The sequence below is a fragment of the Podarcis tiliguerta genome, assembly GCF_965153285.1.
Source record: "Podarcis tiliguerta genome assembly, chromosome: 9".
NCBI classification, from domain to species: Eukaryota; Metazoa; Chordata; class Lepidosauria; order Squamata; family Lacertidae; genus Podarcis; species Podarcis tiliguerta.
The window spans coordinates 55,436,790-55,460,594 of record NC_139542.1 but is presented as its reverse complement, the minus strand read 5'-3'; the positions used below and the strand labels follow the sequence as shown (position 1 = coordinate 55,460,594).

Genomic DNA, 23,805 nt, shown 5'->3' with positions numbered 1-23,805 from the left:
AAGAACGGACCTCCGGAACTCCGAAATTAAGTAGTTAACCCGAGGTACTACTGTATAAATATAAGAAAACTACTTTTAATATTAAATCTACAAATGCTTAAAACTTGCAGAGTATTTTATTTGTTTGATACGTATTTTACAAATGACAACAACACCAACCATTCAGGCTGCAGCTGTCAATTATACCTAAAGATGGCATATTAAAACACATATATTGTACTGCAATTTCTACAAAACTTACAATGACTAATTCTGCAGGGGGAATAAATTTTACAGAGCAAACTAAGCATTACATTCCAAGCTAACGGGAGACATGTGCATCTATGTTACAAGTGATATTTATTTACTTTTCATGTGTGCAAATTAAAGCGCAAGGCTAATTTTAACGTTAACTTAGCTAGCTTTTATCTCCTAATGACAAAAGAATATTGTGAGATTATGGCTTTGAAATGTATATTTCCTAAAAAGTGACTTGAGTTATATTTAATGCTTAGCATTTATATAGTGCTTTAGTGTTCGGAATGTGATGGAGACTTATTTTAGCACCCTTTTGCAACCAACCCTGTGTGGTAATTCAGTGTTTCCATAATGAAGATAGGATGGTCATTTCTCTAAGGCCACTTTGAGTGGGAGAGGCAACACTGGGTGATGGATATTCTAGTTCTTGGTTCGGTTTCTAAGCCCTTGTGCTACACTTGCACAATAACCCTCATTTACAACCACATGCTTGCATTTGTGTTGCTCTAAAGTAAGAATGAATTATATTAAGATTTGTTTCCACTTATCTCAAGTTCTGAAGGCAAAGCTTGCCCGAAGCAGTCCAGCAATACATTTCCTGTTCTGTCTTGTCCGAGAGCTCAATATGTCAGATGAGTTCAACATAGGCAGCTACTGTGGTCTGTCCTCGAAGGTTCTGAGCTATACAAATATAGTTTCCACCATCAATGGTCTCAAAATCTTCAACGGTAATAAGGCTCTCGGAAATTCTCGTGGTGTGACCAATTCCTCTGTCGATCAGCCTCCAAGAGTCTTGGATAACCACAGGCCTTTCATACTAATGATTGGAAAACACTTAACATGAGATAGTCATTGGAAGCATTTCTGTAAACACAGTACTTAATTTTATTAACAGTAGTTTACTTGCTAGCGTAGGAGTTTTAATCTGAATGGCAGAGCTATTGCGGAAGATGCCGAGGCTGCTGGTTTTGCAATAAGAATCCCAGCTGTTCCCATACAATGAAATATGTGTTTGCTGCTTCTAGGGCTGTCTTGTTTGTTTCTGCCCTTTTAATCTGAAGGGGAAACATGACCATTTAAGGCTGGCCTCTCTTTGTATTCATGCCAGATGAAGATTATTTACTGGGGAATTTTAGCACCTATATGTGACATGCAGCCAGATCCTAGCTAGGCACGTTTAACTGGAAGTAAGGCCAGCAAAGTGTGGCAGCAGATTACAGCCTTAATACAACATCCTCCATACTTCCTCTTAATGGTATTTTGTCTAGTTTAAACACCTTTGGGGAAACTGGTCCTATGATTTCTTTTGGGTCCAGATTATTTGGTACAGCTGAGTCTGGGACTCACCAGTGTAAGGTGATCAAGGATGTAAAGATGTAAGTCTTTTAAATACCACCTTTGATAAGTTAATTGAATCCATGCAGTGGGTGGAACTTCAGACATTTGGTATGTAGTCCTGGCATCTGTTTTGTCAAGAGTTAAAGTGGTTTTAGTGGGATTTATGCATGAGAGATCATGGGGCAGAACTGTGCCACTTCAGACACAGTTGTGGTAAAAATATTCAAAATATCCAAGCACCATATTGCAAAGGCACAACTGACTCTACCACCTCTCAGAACCAGAAAGAGGCTTTGGAACAAATTGCATGTTATCCTAATGCCCACTATCACCACACAAAATAAAGGAAATGTGCACAAATCAATGTTATTGTGTTACTAATCAATTTTAGTAGCCACATATTGCTAAACTGATGGCATGGGTTGTGCTTTGACACAGGATGAGAGTTTGTGTTGCTGTAATAACTGTGTACACCAGCAGCTTCACAATCATATTAATCTGTGAATTTACAATAATATATTGAAAAATAAAAGGAAACTCGAATGGGTCAATTACTGTTCTACAGAACAGTAGGTGAATATAACTTGATTTTCTAAAATCTAGTGGTGAAGAATCAAAGTGCAGAAGGGAAATAACCCTCAAAATTTTATCAGGATGTCCTAGTAGAAAAATGTTGTGATAGATTATAATAATAAGCGCGCTCTGTAAAGCATATTCCTTATCTGCTCATGTAAAAGGTAAAGGGACCCCTGACCGTCAGGTCCAGTCGCAGACGACTCAGGGGTTGCGGTGCTCATCTTGCTTTATTGGCCAAGGGAGCCGACGTTTGTCCGCAGACAGTTTTTCTGGTTCATGTGGCCAGCATGACTAAGCCGCTTCTGGCGAACCAGAGCAGCGCATAGAAACACAATTTACCTTCCCGTCAGAGCGGTACCTATTTATCTACTTGCACTTGGATGTGCTTTCAAACTGCTAGGTTGGCAGGAGCTGGGACCAAGCAACAGGAGCTCACCCCATCGCAGGGATTTGAACCGCCAACCTTCCAATCAGCAAGCCCTAGGCTCTGTGGTTTAGACCACAGCGCCACCCACGTCCCCTTGTGTCTACTCATGTAGATAACTTTATAGTAGTCCTTTTGGGGCATAGTAGGCTTTTGGGGCATAGACTTATCCAAAATATGGATGGCAAATTTTGGGCCAAATCAGGCCTTTGTGTATAATCTTTCCAAGCTAAAAGTGGCAGGGGGGGAAAAACCAGATTACCAGTCAACATTACCCTCTGCCTGCATCGTTCTCAAGACTTCAGCAACTTTGTAGCGAATAAGCTTTGTTTCCATGCCTTCCAAAATTTCATGCTATTCATGTCATTTTCTAGTTTGGTTTTTTTAAAGAGAATTAAGAAAACAAGCAGCAGTTTACCTTTTGCCCTGGATATATCCAATTAAACTCCACTTCTACATCTGGCTCCCCCAAAACTGTGCACAGAACACTGATATCATCACCACCTTCTGCTGTACTGGATGATGCTTTGATTGTAGTTGAAGGCGGGCCACTAGGGACTGGTTCAAAGAGATGGGTGAGAGACAATAAAAAGTGATTCCACATTTTTAATAGCCTACCAGGTTGCAGATGGACTTGTAGAAATCAGCAAGTGAAAATTCCACAACATGGAAACCAAGATCACCAGCTGCTAACAGTTGCATTCAAGTCAACAACATTTACGCAGGGAGTAGAAAAAAATATTGACAATTTAAAATTCTACTCAAAATCAATTTTTAATTCATTATTGCTCAACCCCACCCAACAGACACACAACTCTCTTGTAATTTGCTCACAAATTAGCTGCAACTGCTGTTTGGGGGCAAAATTATTTGTTGGTGCAGATATATTACTGTAGTATTCTAAGGCTTCCCTTGGTTTTATGTCTTTTTTAACATAGCTTGTGGAAAATGTAGGTATTGCGTAAAGATAACAGAGAACTGCTATCTTCCGCCTCAGTTTCAAAACAGATATACACTCGAGGTTTGGAAAGTTTCACTATGCTGATAATTTTACTTGGCTGACTTCAGAAAACACATTTGTGTTTTGCTTGTGGTGAAGTAGCCTGAGTAGTTCAGTATAAACCTGAGTACCTAGGTAGTTCACCATAAGGTAAAGCAAAGGTAAAGGACCCCTGGATGGTTAAAAGTCCAGTCAAAGGTGACTATGGGGTTGTGGTGCTCATCTCGCTTTCAGGTCAAGCAAGCCAGCATTTGTCCACAGACAGCTTTCTGGGTCATGTGGCCAGCATTGATGAAACTGCTTATGGTGCAACAGAACACCGTGATGGAAACCAGGGCCATTTATCTTCCCACTGCAGTGGTACCTATTTATCTACTTGCACTGGCATGCTTTCGAACTGCTAGGTTGGCAGAAGACCACAGTGCCACCCACATCACCATAAACACAGATCACCACTGTGTTAACTTGTGTGGGAAATTACTCAGGGCCAGTTTAAAGCACTGCGAGAGTGTACAGTAGAACTTGCTTTGATGTTAGCCTGAGCCATTCGGTTAGTTTTTTTACCTTCCACATAAAGCAACTGGTACTTGATGGAAATCTGAGGTGCTCCCCACGATTCTGCTCTGCAGTAAACCACTCCCTTGTGATCGGATGTTGGATGCTTATAGATAAAACCCTTCTTCACGTCATAAATAATGTTGGTTCCATCCACTTGGATTTCTTCGGCTGGGAACTCCTGGTGCAATGAGACTTTCACTGATGGGCTGGTCACTCGGCAAGGAACTACCGCTGGCTTATCTGGGTTGAGGTAGACAACTTCAAAATAACTGGCAGAAGGAACAAAGAGCTCCCCTTTATCTGTAGGAAGAAGCAAGGCAATGGATATTAATCACGCACCAGTCATTACCATTTTAACCAGCACCATAGCAAAAACAATAATGGGAGAAATGGTTTATTAGCAGAAATCTGATTTTTACCAACAATAACATTACCTTTAAGAGTAGTTTTCTAAAAGAAAGCGAATGAACTAATTTAAATATATAATGGCTTCAATGCATCTCTAATTTGCATGTCCCCTGTAAACAAATGCCCGATCTATCTCAGGGGTAAACAAACCACTCTTGGGAGACTAGTGAGCCTTGTGAAACACACACCCCAAAGTCACATGAAGACTGGCATACATGAAAAGTGGATAACAAGTTATCCAAGCCTGACCTAGTGAAAGAGGAAACCATAGTACCTCTGCAAGAATTACATTTTCAGTTGTGATTTCAAATACTTAGCAATTGAATTTAAACACTAAGCCCCAAATTACTAAGCCTTTATTGAATGTGGCCATGTGCTCAGCAGGGCCTCTCAGACTGCGAATGCAGCCTCCATAACACACTGCATGCAGTTTTAAAAGAATCCTAACAGCATATTTGGATCTTCCAGCATAAGTCTCAGAATGGTGACTGCATTTCTGAATTTTTAAAATAACCAGATGTTTTCAAACTGAGCTGTTGTACTAACTTCACCACCTAGAATCCTCTACTTCTGATCAGAATCCGTACTGGTAAAAGGTAAAGGACCCCTGGACGGTTAAGTCTATGGGGTGCGGCGCTCATTTCTGCTTTCAGGCCGAGGGAGCTGGCGTCTGTCCGCAGACTGCTTTTCCAGGTCATATGGCCAACATGAATAAACCACTTCTGGTGCAGCGGGACACTATGATGAGTGCCAGAGTGCACGGAAATGCTGTTTACCTTCCCACTGCTGTGGTACCTATTCATCCACTTGCACTGGCATGCTTTTAAACTGCTAGGTTGACAGGAGCTTTGACGGAGCAACGGGAGATCACTCCATCCCACAGATTTGAATTGCCATTCTTGTGATCCGCAAGCCCAAGAGGCTCAGTGGTTTAGACCACAGCAGCACCCACGGCCCCATATCTGTACCAATCATGATTTGTAGACCTGGTATCCTAGTTCAATCACCGCTCTTTATGCAGTGCATTTTCACCTCACATTATTGCTCCTTATCTTGCTTATTCATTAGGGACACCTACCCCCCAACCTGGTACCTGTCAGATGTCTCATCAGCTCCAAGCAGCACATCCAGTGGTGAGGAAATTAGTCAAAAACTTACAGCTTGAGGAAGGCTGCATTAAGGGATGATGTGCACACCTTAAATAACCATTTAAGGGATGATGTGCACACCTTAAATAACCATACTGTGGCTGACTGTAAATTTTCTCTACAAAACAGACAACAGGCACTAATTAACCATTCCTCTTTTTTAACTTGCTTTGATCTCCAATAAAATATTTTCAGTGTAAACAAGAAGCTTAAATAAGATAATGTATCACCAAAAGACGATGACTGATTTCATAAGCAAACCCAAATACAGCAGTGCTAAAAAATGAACTGCTTTGAAAAATGAGCATGTAACTAATGAGCACAAAAGAGGGTATAATCTGCACTATCAGAAACACTTGCTGCCCACTCGATACAGGGATACCGTGAAGTGCAAAGATGAAAAAAAAGATAGCATTAAGGAAGGACCTTTCTACCTCTGGAAGCAAGGAGCCATTCCATTACCTGCAAAAAAGATGTACGTTGAGCCCGTTTTGGTCTCATCCTTCTTGCAATTGTAGCCACTGCATTGCAGGAGCCAGCAGCTGTATTGACCAGTGTCTGCTGCAGTGGCATTTGCCAGAATCAGCTGCCCATATCTGTCGTGTTGCCTGATGCTAGCAAGGACAAAGAGAAAGCACAAAGTCAAAGGTTATGGAGGACCATTTCAGTCCAAGAACTGCATTAGTTCATGGCAAAGTTTATTGGGGCAACATGCTAGTGGCAGGTTCACATGACACGCCAAGTGAAGGTTTATAAATCACGGTCTGGCTAACCATAGTTCAGAATGATGGTCTGAACTCGGCCCTAATGGCCTAATGGCGCCAGTGACAGGGATCTTCTACCCGCTGTGCAAAAGGTACACCAGGAGCAAGAGCCACCACCAAGGCTGCAGCAGGGGGAAGTGGAGATGGGGACTTGGAGCCCATGTTCCTTCTCTTCAAGATATCAACAACCAGTGTTAGAAACTGAGATATGAAAGCCAGGAGCAAAATGGCACCTTAAACCTAGGTTATGGGCGCAACAATGGAATGTCTAGGCACACTTTTTTTATAACAAGAAACTGAAAATGAAAGAACTGCAGCTAAAATCTTATACAGGTAGGTAGCTGTGTTGGTCTGCTGTAGTCAAAACAAACAAAAAAAAAACAATCCTTCCAGTAGCACCTTAGAGACCAACTAGGTTGGTCAGATACAAACTTCAGATACAAACTTAGTTGTTCTCTAAGGTGCTACTGGAAGGAATTTTTTTATTTTGTTTCGACTAAAATCTTATGGTCAATTTTCACATGGTCTAGTCCTCATTTGAAGACTGCAAAAAACAAAGCCATACTTCCCCTGCACGCCCCCTTAATATTCTTATGAGGGTCCCTTCTCCAGTCCTCAGAAAGTAGCTAGAAGCCGGGAGGCAGAAAAAGGTCCTCCTTTCGTTCCAGCAGTGGCAGTTTTAATCTGAGATCTTAGGCGCAGTACTGCTCTCAGGGCTCACAAACTGCTCGCATTAATGAAATTCCCTGTCGCAAAATGCGCCAAGAACAATGGGAGTTTTGAATGCTGGCAGCAACAGAGGGAAGTGGACACAGGCCAACCTCTGCTGCTGGACTTCAATATACCGTACAAAACACCCAGGCAAGGATTTTGGAGAATTCCAACAGAAACAGAAATGGTAGCAGAAACTGCCATTGTTCACTTATTCATCCCATGTCCAGAATTGAAATCAATCTAGCAAATGCAATCAATACAGTGGTACCTCAGGTTACAGATGCTTCAGGTTACAGACGCTTCAGGTTACAGACTCCGCTAACCCAGAAATAGTACCTCGGGTTAAGAACTTTGCTTCACGATGAGAACAGAAATCGCACGATGGTGGCGCGGCGGCAGCGGGAGGCCCCATTAGCTAAAGTGGTACCTCAGGTCAAGAACAGTTTCAGGTTAAGAAAGCACCTCCAGAACAAATTAAGTTCTTAACCCGAGGTATCACTGTATTCACTGTTGGTATTGCTTTTGGCCCATACATGAAATAATTACTACCCACCTCCCCTGTCATATGTATTGCATTTTCTTTGCACTGAAATGAATGGGATGGAATAACATAATGACAAAGTAATGACATAATTTAAGGACCAAGCACACTTACTCATCATGTGTGGTAAAGAGAATGAGACACAGCACCGCAGATGCTCCTAATTAAATGTCACTGGTTAATACTGTTGATGATATTGATTTATGGGATCAAAACCAGTTAGAAACTCAGATATATAAACTAGATGCCAAGTGCACCTTAAATCTTGGTTATGGCCACCACAATGGAATGGCTATTTTCCAGGGGGTTGGACCAATTTTACAATTCTACGATTCTACATTGTTTGACTGTAGCTTGCTTACAATTCACTTGTACCAGGATGCAAGAAGGAGAAACACACACAACAGTGGTAATGGTACAAACTATGGACTAAGGCAGAGTTTTTAAACTGTGACCCAAAAATCTCCACATAGTTGTAACTGGACCCACGCCAGTAGCAAAACGTGTCTGGTGCCTGGCTAATTTCTAACACTGATCAAAACATAAATACTCTGCAAGTGTTTGCATGACCAAAGCAACAAATACTACCAGACAATTTATTTCTGTTTCTTGGCACTCGATATAAGAAAGCAAGGGAGATGTCAGTAAGATTGCACAGGGCAGCATTCAGTTTTTCATGTCCTCTTTTTCCAGGACACGTCCTCTTTTTCATGGGTAGAGTCGTCACAGAGATCCATTGTTAAAAGTAGAAGTCGGCAAATGTGTTCTCTTTTTTTCTCTTCAAAATATGGCAGCCCTATGACATATGCCCTGGGCACTATTAAAAAACCTATTAATATTATTATTATTATTTATTATTATTATTATTGCTGCTGCTATTTATCAAATTTCTATACTGCACTTTAACTGAGGATCACAGGGCAGTTTACAGTATAAAAACACAACCATGCACAACACAGTAACAAACAAAACCAACAATCTGCCCCTCAACACACATACACAATTTCAAAGGGTTTATAGATGGTTTTATTAGCCAAAGGCTAATTGAGAGGGTGTGGTGCTTAGGGTGGCAGAGGGGTTAGATATGGTCATTTGAAGAGAAAAGGATCTCTTTCCCAGTTGTGACTCTATATATTGAGCACATAGGAAGAATAAAATGGGTAGGAATCCCTCAGCTGTTTACTTGTGAATCCTGCTTGGCTTCTTGCTTATCTTTGGACCTCATAGGAAGGGGCTTGGCTGGTAGCAGCCATGGGGCGAATACTTTGCATGAGCCCCTTTGGGGGAGCTAACCAAAAAGTGAATAATGTGATTGTAGCTTAGGAAAATATGCCTGCAGAGAAAATGGTAAGATATTCAATACTGTACTGAGTATCTCTAATACAGAGAAGCAGTTGTGCCTGAACAATTTTTACTCCCCCAGTTATCACAGTCTGCTAAATATTGTTAGAGCACCACTGAATGAGACAAATTAAGGTCAGAATTAATTAGCAAACCATACAGTTTGATTGGCTCAACTCTTTACACAATAAGCCATCCATCAAACCCTCTACATATAAGCCATCCAGCAATCAAAATAACCAAATAACTTTCCAAGGAAATCCATATTGTATCCCTAAGGAAGCTAAATAATTAGGACTTTGAAAGAAATCAATCTCTCCCCGAGTTTCCTTCCCACCCACATATGCACTGATTCAGTTCATGCAAAGCAAAGCTAGTTCTATTGCGGAAATGCCAACATTCTATTGTCCAAATCCCTACACAACCTGGGATATCTTTTTGAAATGTTAGTTCCCAGTAAGAACCCATTAAGTAGCACAAGATAAACTCGTATGTAGATGTATCAGTGCTGTCCAAGAAAGCCTAGGTGTGTTTTTTTAATTTTAGGCAACCACTGGGCTAACACAGAGTTTGATGTTGGGTGAAACTTTAAAAAATCATAGAAATTTCAGCCCCACCCCTTTTTAAAGGCAAGTTTCAAGATGCTAGAAAGGCATGCTTGAAGAAAGCAAAGAAGCCAAATGTACATGAAAAGTTTTGACCACTTCAAACCAGAGTTTCAGAGCCCCTCTGCATAGTTTGTTGTCTCTCCCACTGATTAGCAGAAGCATTAAGATATTATGCAAAATAAACAAGGAAATATACTTAATATGCACTATTTAGACACATTGCAGAATTCAGTTTTCTCACCCCAAAATTTAGATTACTGTGGTATAAAATTTCCATTTAAAAGCAAAGTATAAAAAACCCTCAGCCCTACTATAAGCACTCTATCAGCAGCTACCAGCTTCTTATATCTAAATTATGTGCAGCCTAATCCTATGCTTATTTACTTAGAAGTAGGGCCTCAGCAAGTTGATCTTTCTGAAACCAGTTCATTGGACTTCAGTGTTAATCTGAAAAGGGTTCGAATTTCTGGTGCAAAGGGTTTGAACCGTAACAGTCCGAGAAGAAGAAACAGAATGGTATCTGAGTTGTTTGTTTGTATCCAACACAAACAGCCAGCTTCAATAGAGATCTTAGTTCCTTAGGTCATTAAAACAGCCTGCAACCCCCTGCTGATTAATCTGTTGTATCGGCAACTGTCTAGGATGCTAACTGTTTTCTGATTAGCCCGCTCTCCTCTTTAAATGACAGTAGCTCAATTCAGAACTTCTTGCGAGGCCAGCACAGGACCAGATGGTCCCGCTGTGCTGGAATTATGGATATACTGTCTGCTTGGGACTTACTACCCTTTGCCCCTCCTTGAGAAGGCATGAGGTTGGGTGCAAGTCTCCCCTTCTGCAGCTCAGCAGCATGTATCCAGACACACATTTGTTCTTTTGCATGAGTAAGTGAGGTGTAGCCATACACAATGGAGAATTAACCACCTATGAGTTCTTTCTCAAACATTTACATTTCTGTCATTGGCTAAAGCCATTGACTAAAGCTTGCTTCCTGGTAATGAATGCTTTGTAAGTCAAAAGCTTGCATGTTTACCAAGAAAGTTGGAATAATAAGAGATATCCCTTAATCTGTTTCCTATGCCCATGAAAATTGCCTTAATTGGTGATGCACTTATCAAAGCATCATATGTACAGTAGATCCTGAAAAACAGGTTCACAAATTTCAGACGCATCCCTTTCTTTCTCAACTTGAAGTATGTCGCTAGAGAAATGCAAAATGTGGCAATTGGCAGAAACTGCTCCAGTTGCAGTCCGTGATACCTAATCTTCTAAAGACTGACTGACTGAATAAACAGAACATTAATAAGAAGTAGCACTTACCGTATTTTTCGCCCTATAGGACACACATTTTCCCCTCCAAAAATGAAGGGGAAATGTGTGTGCGTCCTATGGGGCGAATGCAGGCTTTCGCTGAAGCCTGGAGAGCGAGAGGGGTCGGTGTGCACCGACCCCTCTCGCTCTCCAGACTTCAGGAAGCTCTGCGCAACCCTCAGGAGACCAGCCCCGAGGGTTGCGCAGAGCTGCCTGCAGTTCCGGGCTCAGCACAGCTCTGCGCGGCCATCGGGAGCGGGGCACGAAGTCCCGCCCGGCTCCCGGTGGCTGCGCAGAGCTGCCTGCAGTCCCGGCCTCAGCACACTTCTCCCCATCGCCAGCCCCACAAGCTCGGGGGACAGCGGGGAGGCAGAGCGCGCCTTCCCGCTGTTCCCCGACCTGGTTCTTCCAGCCCTGCACCGGGGGGGGGGATAATTCCCCCCCTTTATTTCCCCCCCAAAAAACTAGGTGCGTCCTATGGGGCGGTGTGTCCTATGGGGCGCAAAATACGGTATATGGAGAATAAAGATGGAGCAAACAAAATTGATCCTCAATATTGATAAAATGTGCCATAAAGCAAATTCATATTACACCCTTGCATATTCATTTGACTAATGTCACTATTTACAGGAAATGGGCACCAAATGACTAAAGATGCTGGCAAGTATAGCATCTGAATACCACTTTAGCAGTGGTTAGAAGTAGCACACATTGAAGACGACCATTGGAATAATAGCTTTGCAGTTTAGACAGACAGATGTGAAAGAGGACATCCCAGAATAATGACCACATCCGCACTACACATGAAAAGCACTCTTATACCACTTTAGCAGCCACGGCTTCCCTCCTAAGAATCCTGGGAACTGTAGTTTAAAGTGCTGTGAACTGTAGCTCTGTGAGGAGTAAACTACAATTCCCGGGATTCTTGAAGAAAGGCATGACTGTTAAAAGTGATAAAAATGTGTTTTTAATGGATTTGTGGATGTGACCAAAGACTCATAGTCACCCCTTCAAACAAGCTGACAAATACCAACTTGAAAGGAGGGTAGCAGCAGTAACTTGGAGTTTGTAGGTAAACAGATCATATGCTTAAGGGCTAAACCTTGATGAACATATATTAATCACCCTATAGTTGGGTATCATCATGCATTTATGATTGTGAGGGCTACTCAGTTCTGCAAAGGCCAAGGGTAGATTCTAATGATTGGTTTGCAGGTTGAATATCACGTATGTGCAAGTAGTTACTGAAGTAAGAACACAAGGATAACTAAGGAAATAGAAGCCGACGAGTCAAGGGCAGTTTCCCATGACGGTCTATCTTGATTGAGATGAAGCCAAAACTACAAGGAGATGAAGGGTTTCACCCTCACAGACTCTGGGAGAAAAGGTACTATTACAAACAAGAGTGATGAAATTCTTGATATGGGAGCTTGGAGATTTCTTAGTGCTGAAAGAAGCAAACAGATCAGATATATTATTAATGTCATCAGTTCTTGCAGAAGAACTAGTAGTGATGTCAAATCAGCTTAATACGTCTTTGCAACAGCAAAATGCTGCCCAACACCCACAGCAAGCTCTGAATAACTTGGGAAACAGTGGAAAAGACATTTGATTATTTATCTATTTATTTATTTACTATACCACTTTATATTTTTAAGAAAAATCTCAGCGGTTTACAGCATATTAAATCAGGGGTTGGCAAGGTTTACCTCGCCTGGGCCAGTTCACTCCCGCGGAGATCGCTCCATGGGCTGTATTGCGTCTGTGCAGACGCAACTTCCAGCGCCTACGTAGACCCGACTTCCGGCGCCAGGGAAGCGAGTCCCTGCTCTGTGCAGGTTTAGCGCAGCGCGCAGAGACTCACCGAGCAGGTGGCTCGGTTTGGGGGTGTCTCATGGGCAGTTTAAACGACCCCCATGGGCCGCTTTATTATATCAATAAATCAATAGAACAATCTGAAAAAGTCAAATATAGAGTATACAGTCAAAGCAAAATAACAGAAAACTAAAATATTATCTTAAAATATTTCAAAATAAAACATTACAAAACAACTACAGAATGGATATAATATAGTATAGGGCTGGGTAAGTCTGCCCCCTAGGCTAGGTGGAAAAAGCCTTGCAGGGAGCGGCCTTCAGCATTCACAGCTGGGTGGTGTTCCTCCAGCCTCATGAGGAGTCTCTCTTGTAGGGCTGGATGAGTATGGGCCCTGCTCCCTAGGTCAGGTGGAAAGGGCCTTGTAATGTGCGGCCTTCACGCCTCACAGCCAGGAAATACGTACACCATATATACACCATCAGCATGGTAAGAGATGGTCATCCTAAGTGTTGCTTCTGGGGTTTTTTGGGGGGAGACTGCCTTCTGTTCAGAGCACTTTTGTGGGAAAGATGACATTGAAGGTGGAATCATTCATGATGAATGTAATGGTGATCTTGATGAGCGCCAATTAAAATCATGTGTGGCATGCCAGCTTTGGTAAACCTGTTCAAGATCACATTAATATCCTTCTACCAGGTTCTTTGCAAAGTATAGATGGAACCAATTGTTGTTATATTAATCACCATCAAGAACATTCTAAAGGCTGAAATATAAAAAGCTCAAAGTATCAAACTGTCGTCTCTCATGGTTCCAAATCATCCAAGGGAGACTTTCCCTAAACTATCTGCAAGGGCTGCAGCACCACCTGAATACTCTGTGCCCCGAGATCTGCATGCCATGAAGAAAATGACAGGAAGATTTAGCTGAAAAAAGCCAGTACAAGAGTAATTCATCACCTGTGCACCATGGTATAGCTAGTTATTGATGGAAGCTTGAAGATACTCTTTCATTGTCTTTCCGTTCTTTGCTTTCAAATAACAACGCACCTTGGGTCCCCCCCCCAGTCCTTCTGTATCCTGTCACAGACTGTTTGCCATACTTATGGACCTTCAGAATGTGCTGAGCCAGCTGAAGCAAACGTAGCGGCATATTACCAGCCTCCTCATGAGGTAGTATTTGGGGACTAGTTTTAACAAGTGGCTATGGGCCTTCATGAGTACCATGTGAGTCATCCTCAAGAATACATCCGGCCGGCCAGCCAACCAACCAGAAGAGCCTCTGAAGTGTACTTCCTGGAGGCAGTCAGCATCCAAAATCAGGTCCAGTCCTAGGATCGAGCAAACAGCAATCCATGTGGTCAGATGGTCCAGGGGTCAGGGAATCTGATGATAATGGGGTCAAGAGCAGGAATCAGCAAGATAGGGCCAGGAGTTACAAGCATTATTACCAGCAATTGACTGCTGCTGGAAGCTCTGCTTAAGGCTGAAGCCAGATGGTTCTCATCAGCACCTTCTCTCTATCCTTGAAGGTTGGGTCACTCTGCCTTCTCCCCCTTCAGGCTGTTCAGCAGGTGAAGCTGACTCCTAGCCCACAACAGACCTGAGTGCAACAGCACTCTTCCTGCTCTTGATTCCCAGAAACTACTGTACAGAGGCATACTGCCTCCAATAGTAAAGGCAAAAACTGAATTATCCTCCATAAATTTGTCTAATCCTTTTTTAAAGCCATCCAAGTTTGTGGCCATCACCACCTCATGCGGGAGCAGAATCCATCTTGTATGAGAAAATTCACTCACCTGGTTGGATTGCAAAGCTATTTCTTCAGAACTTCAATATGTACTGCTACTTGCAACCATAACTGAGAAAGTGGTACTCATACTTGGTAGTGTCTTCAGTTTTTTGGTGAATATGTCCTTGTAATGGTTCTAGGGGTTGCTCATGTGTAAGCCGGTGCAAACACCTGGCTGGGTTGCCTGAGTGAACCTTTTCTGTCTGGACAGCCACTCACCCGTGGCTGTCTCAATCGCTGGCAGAATCCGTCAGTGGGCGTTTCTTAAACTTCTTCCAGCAAAGAAGCTCTTTGACGCCTAGTCTCCTCCTACTCTCTCTGCGCGGAAGCCTTCTGCGCAAGGAGGGTGTAGGCAGCGGAGGACCTCTACTCTCCCCGCTGGTCCCCGGCAAGGAGTCATGGGACCACCTCGCCGCTTCCCCCATCTGCCCCCCTTCTCCACTGGTGCTACGCTGATTCTCTTCCCCAGAAGATGGGCTGCCTCTCCCAATCCCGGGACGCTCTCCGGAATCCCTCTGGATTTTGCTCTCTCCCTCCGGCACTGATGGCAGTTCCCTGACAGTCCTCTTATATAATAGCAACATGAATTACATGCTTACAGTCCTATTAAATGTTTACGGGCTTGCAATGGTCAGCTCTTTGGCATTTTATACGTTTGTTGGGCCCAGTTTCCCCTCCTCCATCTTTATTTTTCACTTACTATGTTGCTTTAGGCACATCAGTGGAGGAGCAGGGAAGTGCTATAAGCATTACTCATTTTGCCTCAGTCATCGCCTTTTCATTTATGGCACTTGAAATCAAAGGATATACATTAATATGTGATTCATAGCTATGAAACTACATGCTCCCTTCTACAATAAAAATTCACTATGTCTTACACTGATTTAATTTTGCATAAAATTGTGAAGGTATTGAAGAGACATTGGTGATGCAACTTTCCTCATGCTAGAAATGTATTATTGCATGCCACCCCAATCTCGGAGCCATGCAAGATTTCAGGGGTTCTAGCTGCTTACCCAGAGTTTAGTTTCCTTGGAATGAGGGAGAGCAGACACTGTATATGCAACCTGAGCTTATGATGGAGGGGCTCCCTCACAGCTGGGGGGAGAGGAGTGGGCTTTCTCTTAGGGGAAGCAGGAAAACCTGGGAAATGATCCTCCTTCCCCTTTCTCTGTTTTTGGAACTGTGTGCGACAGAGAAATCCTGGAGAAATCCTCTCCGAGCAAAGTTGAAAAGGGGAAGATTTGTTGCTTGCTTTCTTCTTTTGCTTCCTTCAATGTCTCAGAGATCAATTAAAAGTGGTGAAGAGATCAGAACACCACTACCTTCCCTTTTCGGGAACAGATGCACTTTGGTGTATTGCTTGCTTAAGTGTTCGTTTTCTCTCTTTCTCTCTGTGTGTGTGTGTGTGTGTGTTTGGATCTAAAGGACAACATACATGTTTACATCATGTGAATACATAAAAAGGGCACTGCTGCATATAATCAGCTACAAAAACTGAGTCCTCTTTATACCGAAAATGAAATACCTCAAATGAAAGAAATGTGATGCTAACATACGAAACACTTTGTATTTATCCCTTCCTGTAACTTGGAAGGAAAATGTAGCCAATCCACTTTAAATTACTTAACTGCAATGGTTCAGCCATCAACAATTTTTTAAGGTAACTTGTGGATTATTTATTATTTTATTTTATTATTTAGAGCCTTAAACTGCAAGCATTTACTACTCAGAAGTAAGTCCCATTGAGTTCGATAAGACTTACTCTTTATTATATGCCTGATCATTATCAGTTTCTTCTACTACCACTACAATAAATAAATAAATAAATAAATAATATATCATACAGTCATAATACTTCTTAGAATTCCTCAAATGACCTATTACTCTCTGAGGAGATCTACTTAAGGTTGAATGAAAGCCAGATACATACACAGACAATTTTACTATTTTGGAAATATTATTTCTTCTCCAGCCTCTTTCAAACTATGTTCTATGTCCTTCATGAACAAATGTGTTAAGTTGTGTGTGTACGCAAACACATGTGGGGGGGTGACAAACTGGGTCTTTGCCCTGGGTGACAGAAAGCCTGCTTATAATAACAACCCATACCTTGTTGTTGTTTAGTCGTGTCTGCCTCTTCGTGACCCCATGGACCAGAACACGCCAGGCACTCCTGTCTTCAATCCATACCTAGGGCCATTATAGCCCTTGAACAGTGGGATATTCTGTTAAGATTCCACCCCACCCCCAAACTCACAATAGTATTATGGTGTAAGTTTGGCAGGCCAGATTCTACTTCATCATGTTCATGGAATGTCCTCTTGAGTTGGAAGGTACACAGGGGTGCAGAGAGAGAAAAGGAGCAGCGGCGTCAGAGGGAAGTACCAGAAATAAACACGGAGATAATTACAATGAAGCTTAGATGTATGCAAAGTAATTACAGTGACCATTCACAATGCAACGTAGATAAAGATCCTGGCATTTATAAGTTAATAAAAACATACAGGATATCTAGTTCACAATTATAACTTTGTTAGCATTTATGATGCCACAAAACTTTTTGCTGCAGCAGACTAACATGGTTACTAACGTGGGGAAACCCAGCCAGATGGCTGGTGTATAAATAATTAATTATTATTATTATTTACTCCTCCTCCTCCAATAGTTCCCTGAGGAGAGGGATTGATTGTTAAACCACTCTGGGAACTGTAGCTCTGGGAGGGGAATAGGGGTTTCCTTACAAATCTCAGCACACTTAGAAAACTACATTTCAAAGTTCAGTACAGTATTTTAAATGGGTAGCCAGATGCTGAGACTACTGACGTACTAAAAAAAACACTACAGAGTCCTCATTTCAAATTTACCATATCCTTTCAGGACATCACGCCTTGGAAAAAAAGGTCTTCGTTTGTCAAAGTACCTCGCTTACTTTTACAGTCAGGCATTTTGGCATTTCGGTCTAATACTACACAAACACATTAAAAGTACAGTCAGTTCTGCCTTTACATAATTATTTATTAACTCCCTCTGGTCAAGGCAATGTGACAATAAAAATTCTGGTGAAATCTGCCATCTAGTGGTCAGATATGCTGCGGCTCAGTTAACTGCATAATAAAAACAAGACCATTTGGAATAATTGCAATACTGTACCGGATCTGGCCAACTAATGTATTTTCTAACTTGAGTGTGATGGAAGTTCATCAGAGATAGAGGGATGTCGTATCTTGGAAAGCGTTCGCATTTTCTGGCTACCAAGGTCTGTAAAACCTCAAACACTTCTTCCGTAACATTATTTAAACTACATTTCTGAGTAATTGGTACTTGTAGCAAAAGCCACAACATCCTATGGCAATGAATTACCGGTATATGAGCTTTTTAAAATCATTATTATCCCAATGTAAGATACCAATCACTATAAACACAAACAATGCTAACCATATATATCAGAGTTTGACTTACACATCTTGTTATTCAGCAATGTATCCATTTATTTCTAATAGTAATTAAAATTTGGTGACTCTCCTAGGGAATCACCGCCCCCCCCCCAAAAAAATGGTCACAGTGAGGAACAAAACTTAGATAGGGGCCCTTGTCATGCAGCTAAAATTCATCTACACTTCTATCTTAAGAATGCTATTCTTGTTAGAAAACCCTATCTAGAAACAGCAGGTATCTAGAAAAAAGCTTACTTCACACAGTTTGCAATATGGCAAGCTAAAAGTAATTACAAATAAAGACTACTTTCCTAATCTAGTCTAGAATGTTGACAAAACATTCTCCTCTTGTCATAACATCTACCTTTTATTGCTATGTATTTCTTGGGCAGATGGGAATACAGTTACGAACTTAATTCATTCCGGAGGTCCGTTCTTAACCTGAAACCGTTCTTAACCTGAGGTACCACTTTAGCTAATGGGGCCTCCCGCTGCCACTGCCACACAATTTCTGTTCTCATCCTGAGGTAAAGTTCTTAACCCGAGGTACTACTTCTGGTTTAGCAGAGTCTTTAACCAAAGTGTTTGTAACCCGAGGTACCACTGCACACCCAATAAGAAACTTACATCTGAGTTAGAAAACTAATTTCTGTAAACCACATGTGTGAAACAAGACTACCGCTGCACTCCTAAATCCATTCAGAAGTCCTAATGAATTATTTGGACTTACTTCCAGATAAATATGCACATGATAACACTACAGCTACAATTCTTTCAACAAAGAAGTTTCCAGATATTTCATCTGAGCAAAAGCCCCTGTCCCCTCTATTTAGCTTGAGTTCTGTTTTAGGTTAAATTCTATGGAAACAACATTGGCAATGGTCTGTCATAAATCCCTCTGGTCTGAAATCTTTTCCCCTTCTCTATACATTCCAATATATTTTACCAAAGGAACGTCAACATTTGCATTGATTTAAAAAACAACAACAGTAAAGTTTGGGCATAATTTTATTCATTTCCACCTTTCAAAGTCTTACCTGACCCTGTTGTGATCTGAAGGATGGCTCCATTCAATTTTATTTCCTTTACACCGCAGTTCTAAATTCTGTCCTGCAGAGAGGCTCAGAGTAGCAGCAGGTTTCTGAAAACGCCCCTTATCCATCACCTGTGTCATTATGGAATGGATTTTTGGAGAAGCATCTGTGGATTCTCTCTCCTTTAGTTTGGGAGTTTTGGGTTTTCCTTTTTTGTTAGCGGGTTTAATCCTGTTCTCTCCCGGTTCCTTCGGACGCTTGTTCTTTGAAGGCTGACCAATAGCTATCACAAGAGAGAAGAAGAAAATATCACGCTCTATTTTGGGTACAAAAAAAAAATCCTGAAAGGGGTTTTTCACCTCACATATGGAAAGGAACCCAGAATATTGACACAGGATTAGCATTTGTAACCAATTTATTTTAAATAGGCCAAGACAGCATGGAGGGCTTTTGTGTGTATATACATCCTGTTCATTTTTTGTTAGTTCAGGATGCTCACCAACAGGCAATTTTAAATCTGCATGGATTTAAATTAACACATGCAAATAAGCAATTACTAGGTCTTCCCATGGGATAAGATGACACTTCTGTGTAAAATCAATTATCTTTGCCAGAAGCTACTACTCTTAGTTAGCATTCATATGAACACGCAGTTGTAGAAAGAACAGCTGAGATTATAGGTTTGGAAGTTGACTTAGAATTCTAGAAAACTAAACTTGGTTTGTTCATGTAAAACTACTTGTAATCCTTAATTCTAATGTTTTTCCAAGATATATATTCCCCTTTTAATTAGTACTGTATTATCCTTGTGCTAGCACCTATAAAAAGATTCCATGGGGAAATACTGTGTTTTGGAACAGAGACAGAAATTACACCTGCAGTGACTGATCTAAGCAAGCTCATTCATGTATTGCTGGTCGCTTGATACTGTACTGGGATAAATATGCCTATTTGACAATCTACTTAAGAACAAGGGCCACAGAGCAGGTGGGAGTGCACATCTGTACTGGGCCTCAAGCTACCAGGTGACCCAGACTCTGAGGTTTCATTTCTTAAAAAGACAACGAGAGGGAATTTCCTGGTTAATTTTGAAGAAGGTACAGTGGTGCCTCGCAAGACGAAAAGAATCCGTTCCGGGAGTCTTTTCGTCTTGTGGTTTTTTCGTCTTGCGAAGCAAGCCCATTGACGGAGTAGCGCTATTAGCGCTATTGGCTAAAAAAGGGCTAAAAACGGCTTTTTTAGGGGGGGGGATTAGCGGTTTTGCTGCTAAAATGCTTTTAGCAGCTTAGCGATTCAGAATAAGGGGTTTTGGAGCAAAAAAAAAAAATAATCGATTTTTTTTCGTCATTTTTCGTCTTGCGAAGCAAGCCCATAGGGAAATTCGTCTTGCGAAGCGCCTCTGCAGACGGAAAACCCTTTCGTCTTGCGGGTTTTCCGTCTTGCAAGGCATTCGTCTTGCGGGGCACCACTGTATTCGGTCTTTCTCAGGGTAGGTATGTCACCCTAATTTTAGTCTCAAGAGTCAAACAATTGAGAAGGACTGCCTGGTTCATTATGAAGTTTCCCCCGCATGTTCCCTAGTAGGAGATAAACAGGACAGAAATTCGGTATTTTAGTGCAGCTGTGACGGGACAGTAGCATGCCCACCCAACAGCAAAAGCAGCATGCACTTTCCAACCAAGTTTTAATTTAATGCAAAAAATGTTTTTTCTTCCTCAGTATGCAAGCATTAAGAAAATCATATCTATCGTTAGTATATACATGTGTCAAGGGAGTTGGGCATTGCAGTTGCCCAGTTGATGTAATCCAGTGCTTTTTTTTCCTTAAAAAATGTTTAGGGGTACTCTCATTTTCCTACTCATATTGAAATACTGACACCAAACTTAGATTCACAAAATGTTTAGGGGTATGCGTACCCCTGCGCCCCCCCCCCCGAAAAAAGCACTGATGTAATCCATACCTTCTCATAGCAAGCTGATTGCTATGAGTTTGTGGCTACTAGACATTTCTAAAACTCTGGGTTTAGTAGGTGTTAGAATTTAATCAAGGCTTGGGGTGTTAAAAGCTAACTAAGACCTGTATGTACTGAGCTGTGTGCTAGGCATGTCTAGTGCCTTGGAATTAGCAAGTGTCCAAAGCTGATTCTTTCGGCCTCACGGTCCAAGTTTCTGGCCCCATATTTATCGAGAATTGCTGACGGACCTCAGGAAGCCCAAATAATATACTTATTAAACGACGAAGACAGAAGTAAATCCCTTGCTGTCGCTAGATACCTGATTAATGTTTTATTTCAAAAGAGGAGAAATGGATCACTGTAAGACTCTGACAGCTTAGCTAAACTTAAGAACCATCAATAAGTGCCAGAACTAAGACGCATACCCCCAAAATCTGATGGATTTGAATTGCGGTTTACATAGAGGGAACTTATTGTGTACAGTGTTTACTTAACTGAAGTAAAATTGGTTTTATATAGGTGTTTTAACTTGGAACTGTTTAAATTGTATTGTTTATGGATAAATTTTGATGTATTGTTTTCGATATGGGCCAAGGGCCGCAAATTAAAGAATTTCTCAATTTCTGTCCAAAGCTGTCAGGGCTGGAGTCAGACATAGGTCAGGAACAAAACCATGAATCACCTGAGGCCAGTGAAGTTAACTTTTTATTCAAGGAAACTCTTCTCTGAATTAGTTATGAGTTATTGACATTACCTAAATGTTTAGTTGGGGTTGGCGGTTATTTTAATTTGGGTATAACTGCGAACTGTTTATTGTTGTTGTTATTGGTTTCTATTGATTTATTGGACTGTTTGTTGCTCGTATTGGATATTTTGTTTTTTTAATGTTTAATGCTTTGTTGTGTTTTTATATATGTTGTAAGCTGCCCAGCAAGATGGGCGGGATATAAATTAAAAAAATGTTTTTTATTGGGGGGGGGGGGAAGCAAAAAGACCTCAGCCCCTAGGAGTGGTGCAATGGTTAGAACACTAGACTGAGCCCAGACACCCATCTTCAATACAAACATGGAACCCAGAACCAAACCGACTTAATCTTTCTCTCTCTCAATACATATCAGATATGGAGCATGACCACAGCAGAACAGTTTAACGTCCTGCAACTCAGTCTAAAACTAATCCCCAAAAATAGTTTTGGTAGACATTTCTTGCAATATGACAATATTTTCTGCACCAAGTATCACAGAAAGGCAAATAATCTTCCTCAAGTTACCAGGATTGGACATTGGGGCATCCTAACAGACTATTAAAACTCATGTGAAGTTATTATCGGATACAAGTCCCTTTGATGCTCACAGGGAGCTTTAAACACCGATCGATCGTGTCTTCCACTGGTGAAAATCACCAATTTTACCAGGATGCTTTATGCCGTTACCCTATTTCACATCTAACTTGAATAGAAGTTTTGTTCAAACTGTGATACATTATTATATTAAAGTAACACCACGCGATATCCCGAAACATGATATTAAAACCTTAATTAAAAAAACAAGTTTTGGGGTTTGTTGCTTTCAAAGCTATGCATGTGAGCCATTCTGAGCAGCACAGTCCTGTGGTAACTAAATGGGGTGTGGAGAAAAATAAAAAACCCCACGTCCAAATTCTCAGCATTCTTTCCCGGGGCGAGGAGGGGTGGCAGCAGCTAACGGACTCCATTAATCTGAGGCACACTTGCTTAGCCAAGAGGAGAAGGAGGCGCTCTGCCAAGTGGCGGGAAAGGCGGCAGAAACTGGGAGGCGGCAGTTCTCCCTCGCCCCCAAAAAGTTTTATAAGTGCGGCGTGGCACGGGATACACGCCATGGGGTGTGGTGGGGGGTTTAAAGGGTGTTTTTTGAAAGGGATGCTGAGCGTTGGAAAGCGGTGGGGCGCGCAAGACGCACAGCGGCCACCCGGGGGGACTCACCATTTTGCAGCGTTTGGTGGAACAGCAGGAGCCCCAGCAGCAGCAGCCACGGCTTCATAGCGGGAAGAATAGGAGACGTCGGCCGGGAAAAGGGCCCGTCGTCAACTCCGGAGGGCGGGAAAGCGTCGGCGGGAGTAGGCCGAGGCAGGCGGCCCGGCTCGACTGAGGCGGTTGTGAGGGAAAGCAGCCTTTTCCTTTCCCGCCCTCAGGCCCCCCGCGATGCTGTCAGTCATTAATAGCGCTCGTGGCAGCGACGCCGCCTCAGGAGCGAGTTCTGGAGTTAAGTGGGGTGGAGGACGCCCCATTTTTTGTTAGTGAGAGACTCTCGCCCACCTCACCACACGCCCTCCAGCTGTCTCTCCTCCTCAGGCGCATGAGAACAGGGTGGTGGTGGTTGTTTTCAATATCTATATTCCCACCAAGCCTGCGTTAATCCCATCCACATTGGCCCCAGCTGAGCTGGACTAGGAGAGGCGCCATCAGTGTCCGCAGAGCACCGGCTCCTGGACAACACCTGTTTTTTAAGCAGCCGTTGAATTTCTGGTGCTGGCAGGTGCTTTTTATGGACTACATTAACGAAGGGTGTTTTAGTGCCCCGGCGGGAATGGTTATTGCACAGTTTGGCGGGTAAGCCAGTGTTTCCCAAACTTGGGTCTCCAGCTGTTTGGGGGACTACAACTCCCAGCATCCTTCGCTAGCTAGGAATGGGAGTTGTAGTCTGAAAACAGCTGGGAACTAAATTCCCATCACCCCTTCCTAGCTAGGGATGATGGGATGAATGAATAAGAACTTTATTTGCCTTAGCCATTGGCCATAGCAACAAAAGAGAACAAAATAAAAGTTGAGTAT

The 23,805-nt window shown here is 42.2% G+C and overlaps 1 protein-coding gene across 3 annotated transcripts; it reads right to left on the bottom strand.

Annotated features, from left to right (window-relative positions):
• Positions 1-97: 97 nt before the first annotated feature.
• Positions 98-23,466, bottom strand: PDGFRL (platelet derived growth factor receptor like). Of its 3 annotated transcripts, none has more exons than XM_083458407.1 (6): positions 22,957-23,466; positions 19,046-19,325; positions 6,152-6,303; positions 4,140-4,433; positions 2,994-3,133; positions 98-1,054 (listed from the first exon to the last, which is right to left on the bottom strand). In XM_083458407.1, the coding sequence occupies exons 1-6, from the start codon at positions 23,012-23,014 to the stop codon at positions 866-868; spliced, it is 1,113 nt and encodes a 370-aa protein (XP_083314533.1). In that variant the 5' UTR covers positions 23,015-23,466; the 3' UTR covers positions 98-865. The 3 variants fall into 3 exon arrangements, with proteins under 3 accessions (XP_083314533.1, XP_083314534.1, XP_083314535.1); XM_083458408.1 differs by lacking the exon at positions 22,957-23,466 and adding an exon at positions 22,648-22,752; XM_083458409.1 differs by lacking the exon at positions 22,957-23,466 and adding an exon at positions 22,399-22,725 and having other exon boundaries at positions 19,046-20,043.
• Between the last annotated feature and the right edge of the window lie 339 nt (positions 23,467-23,805).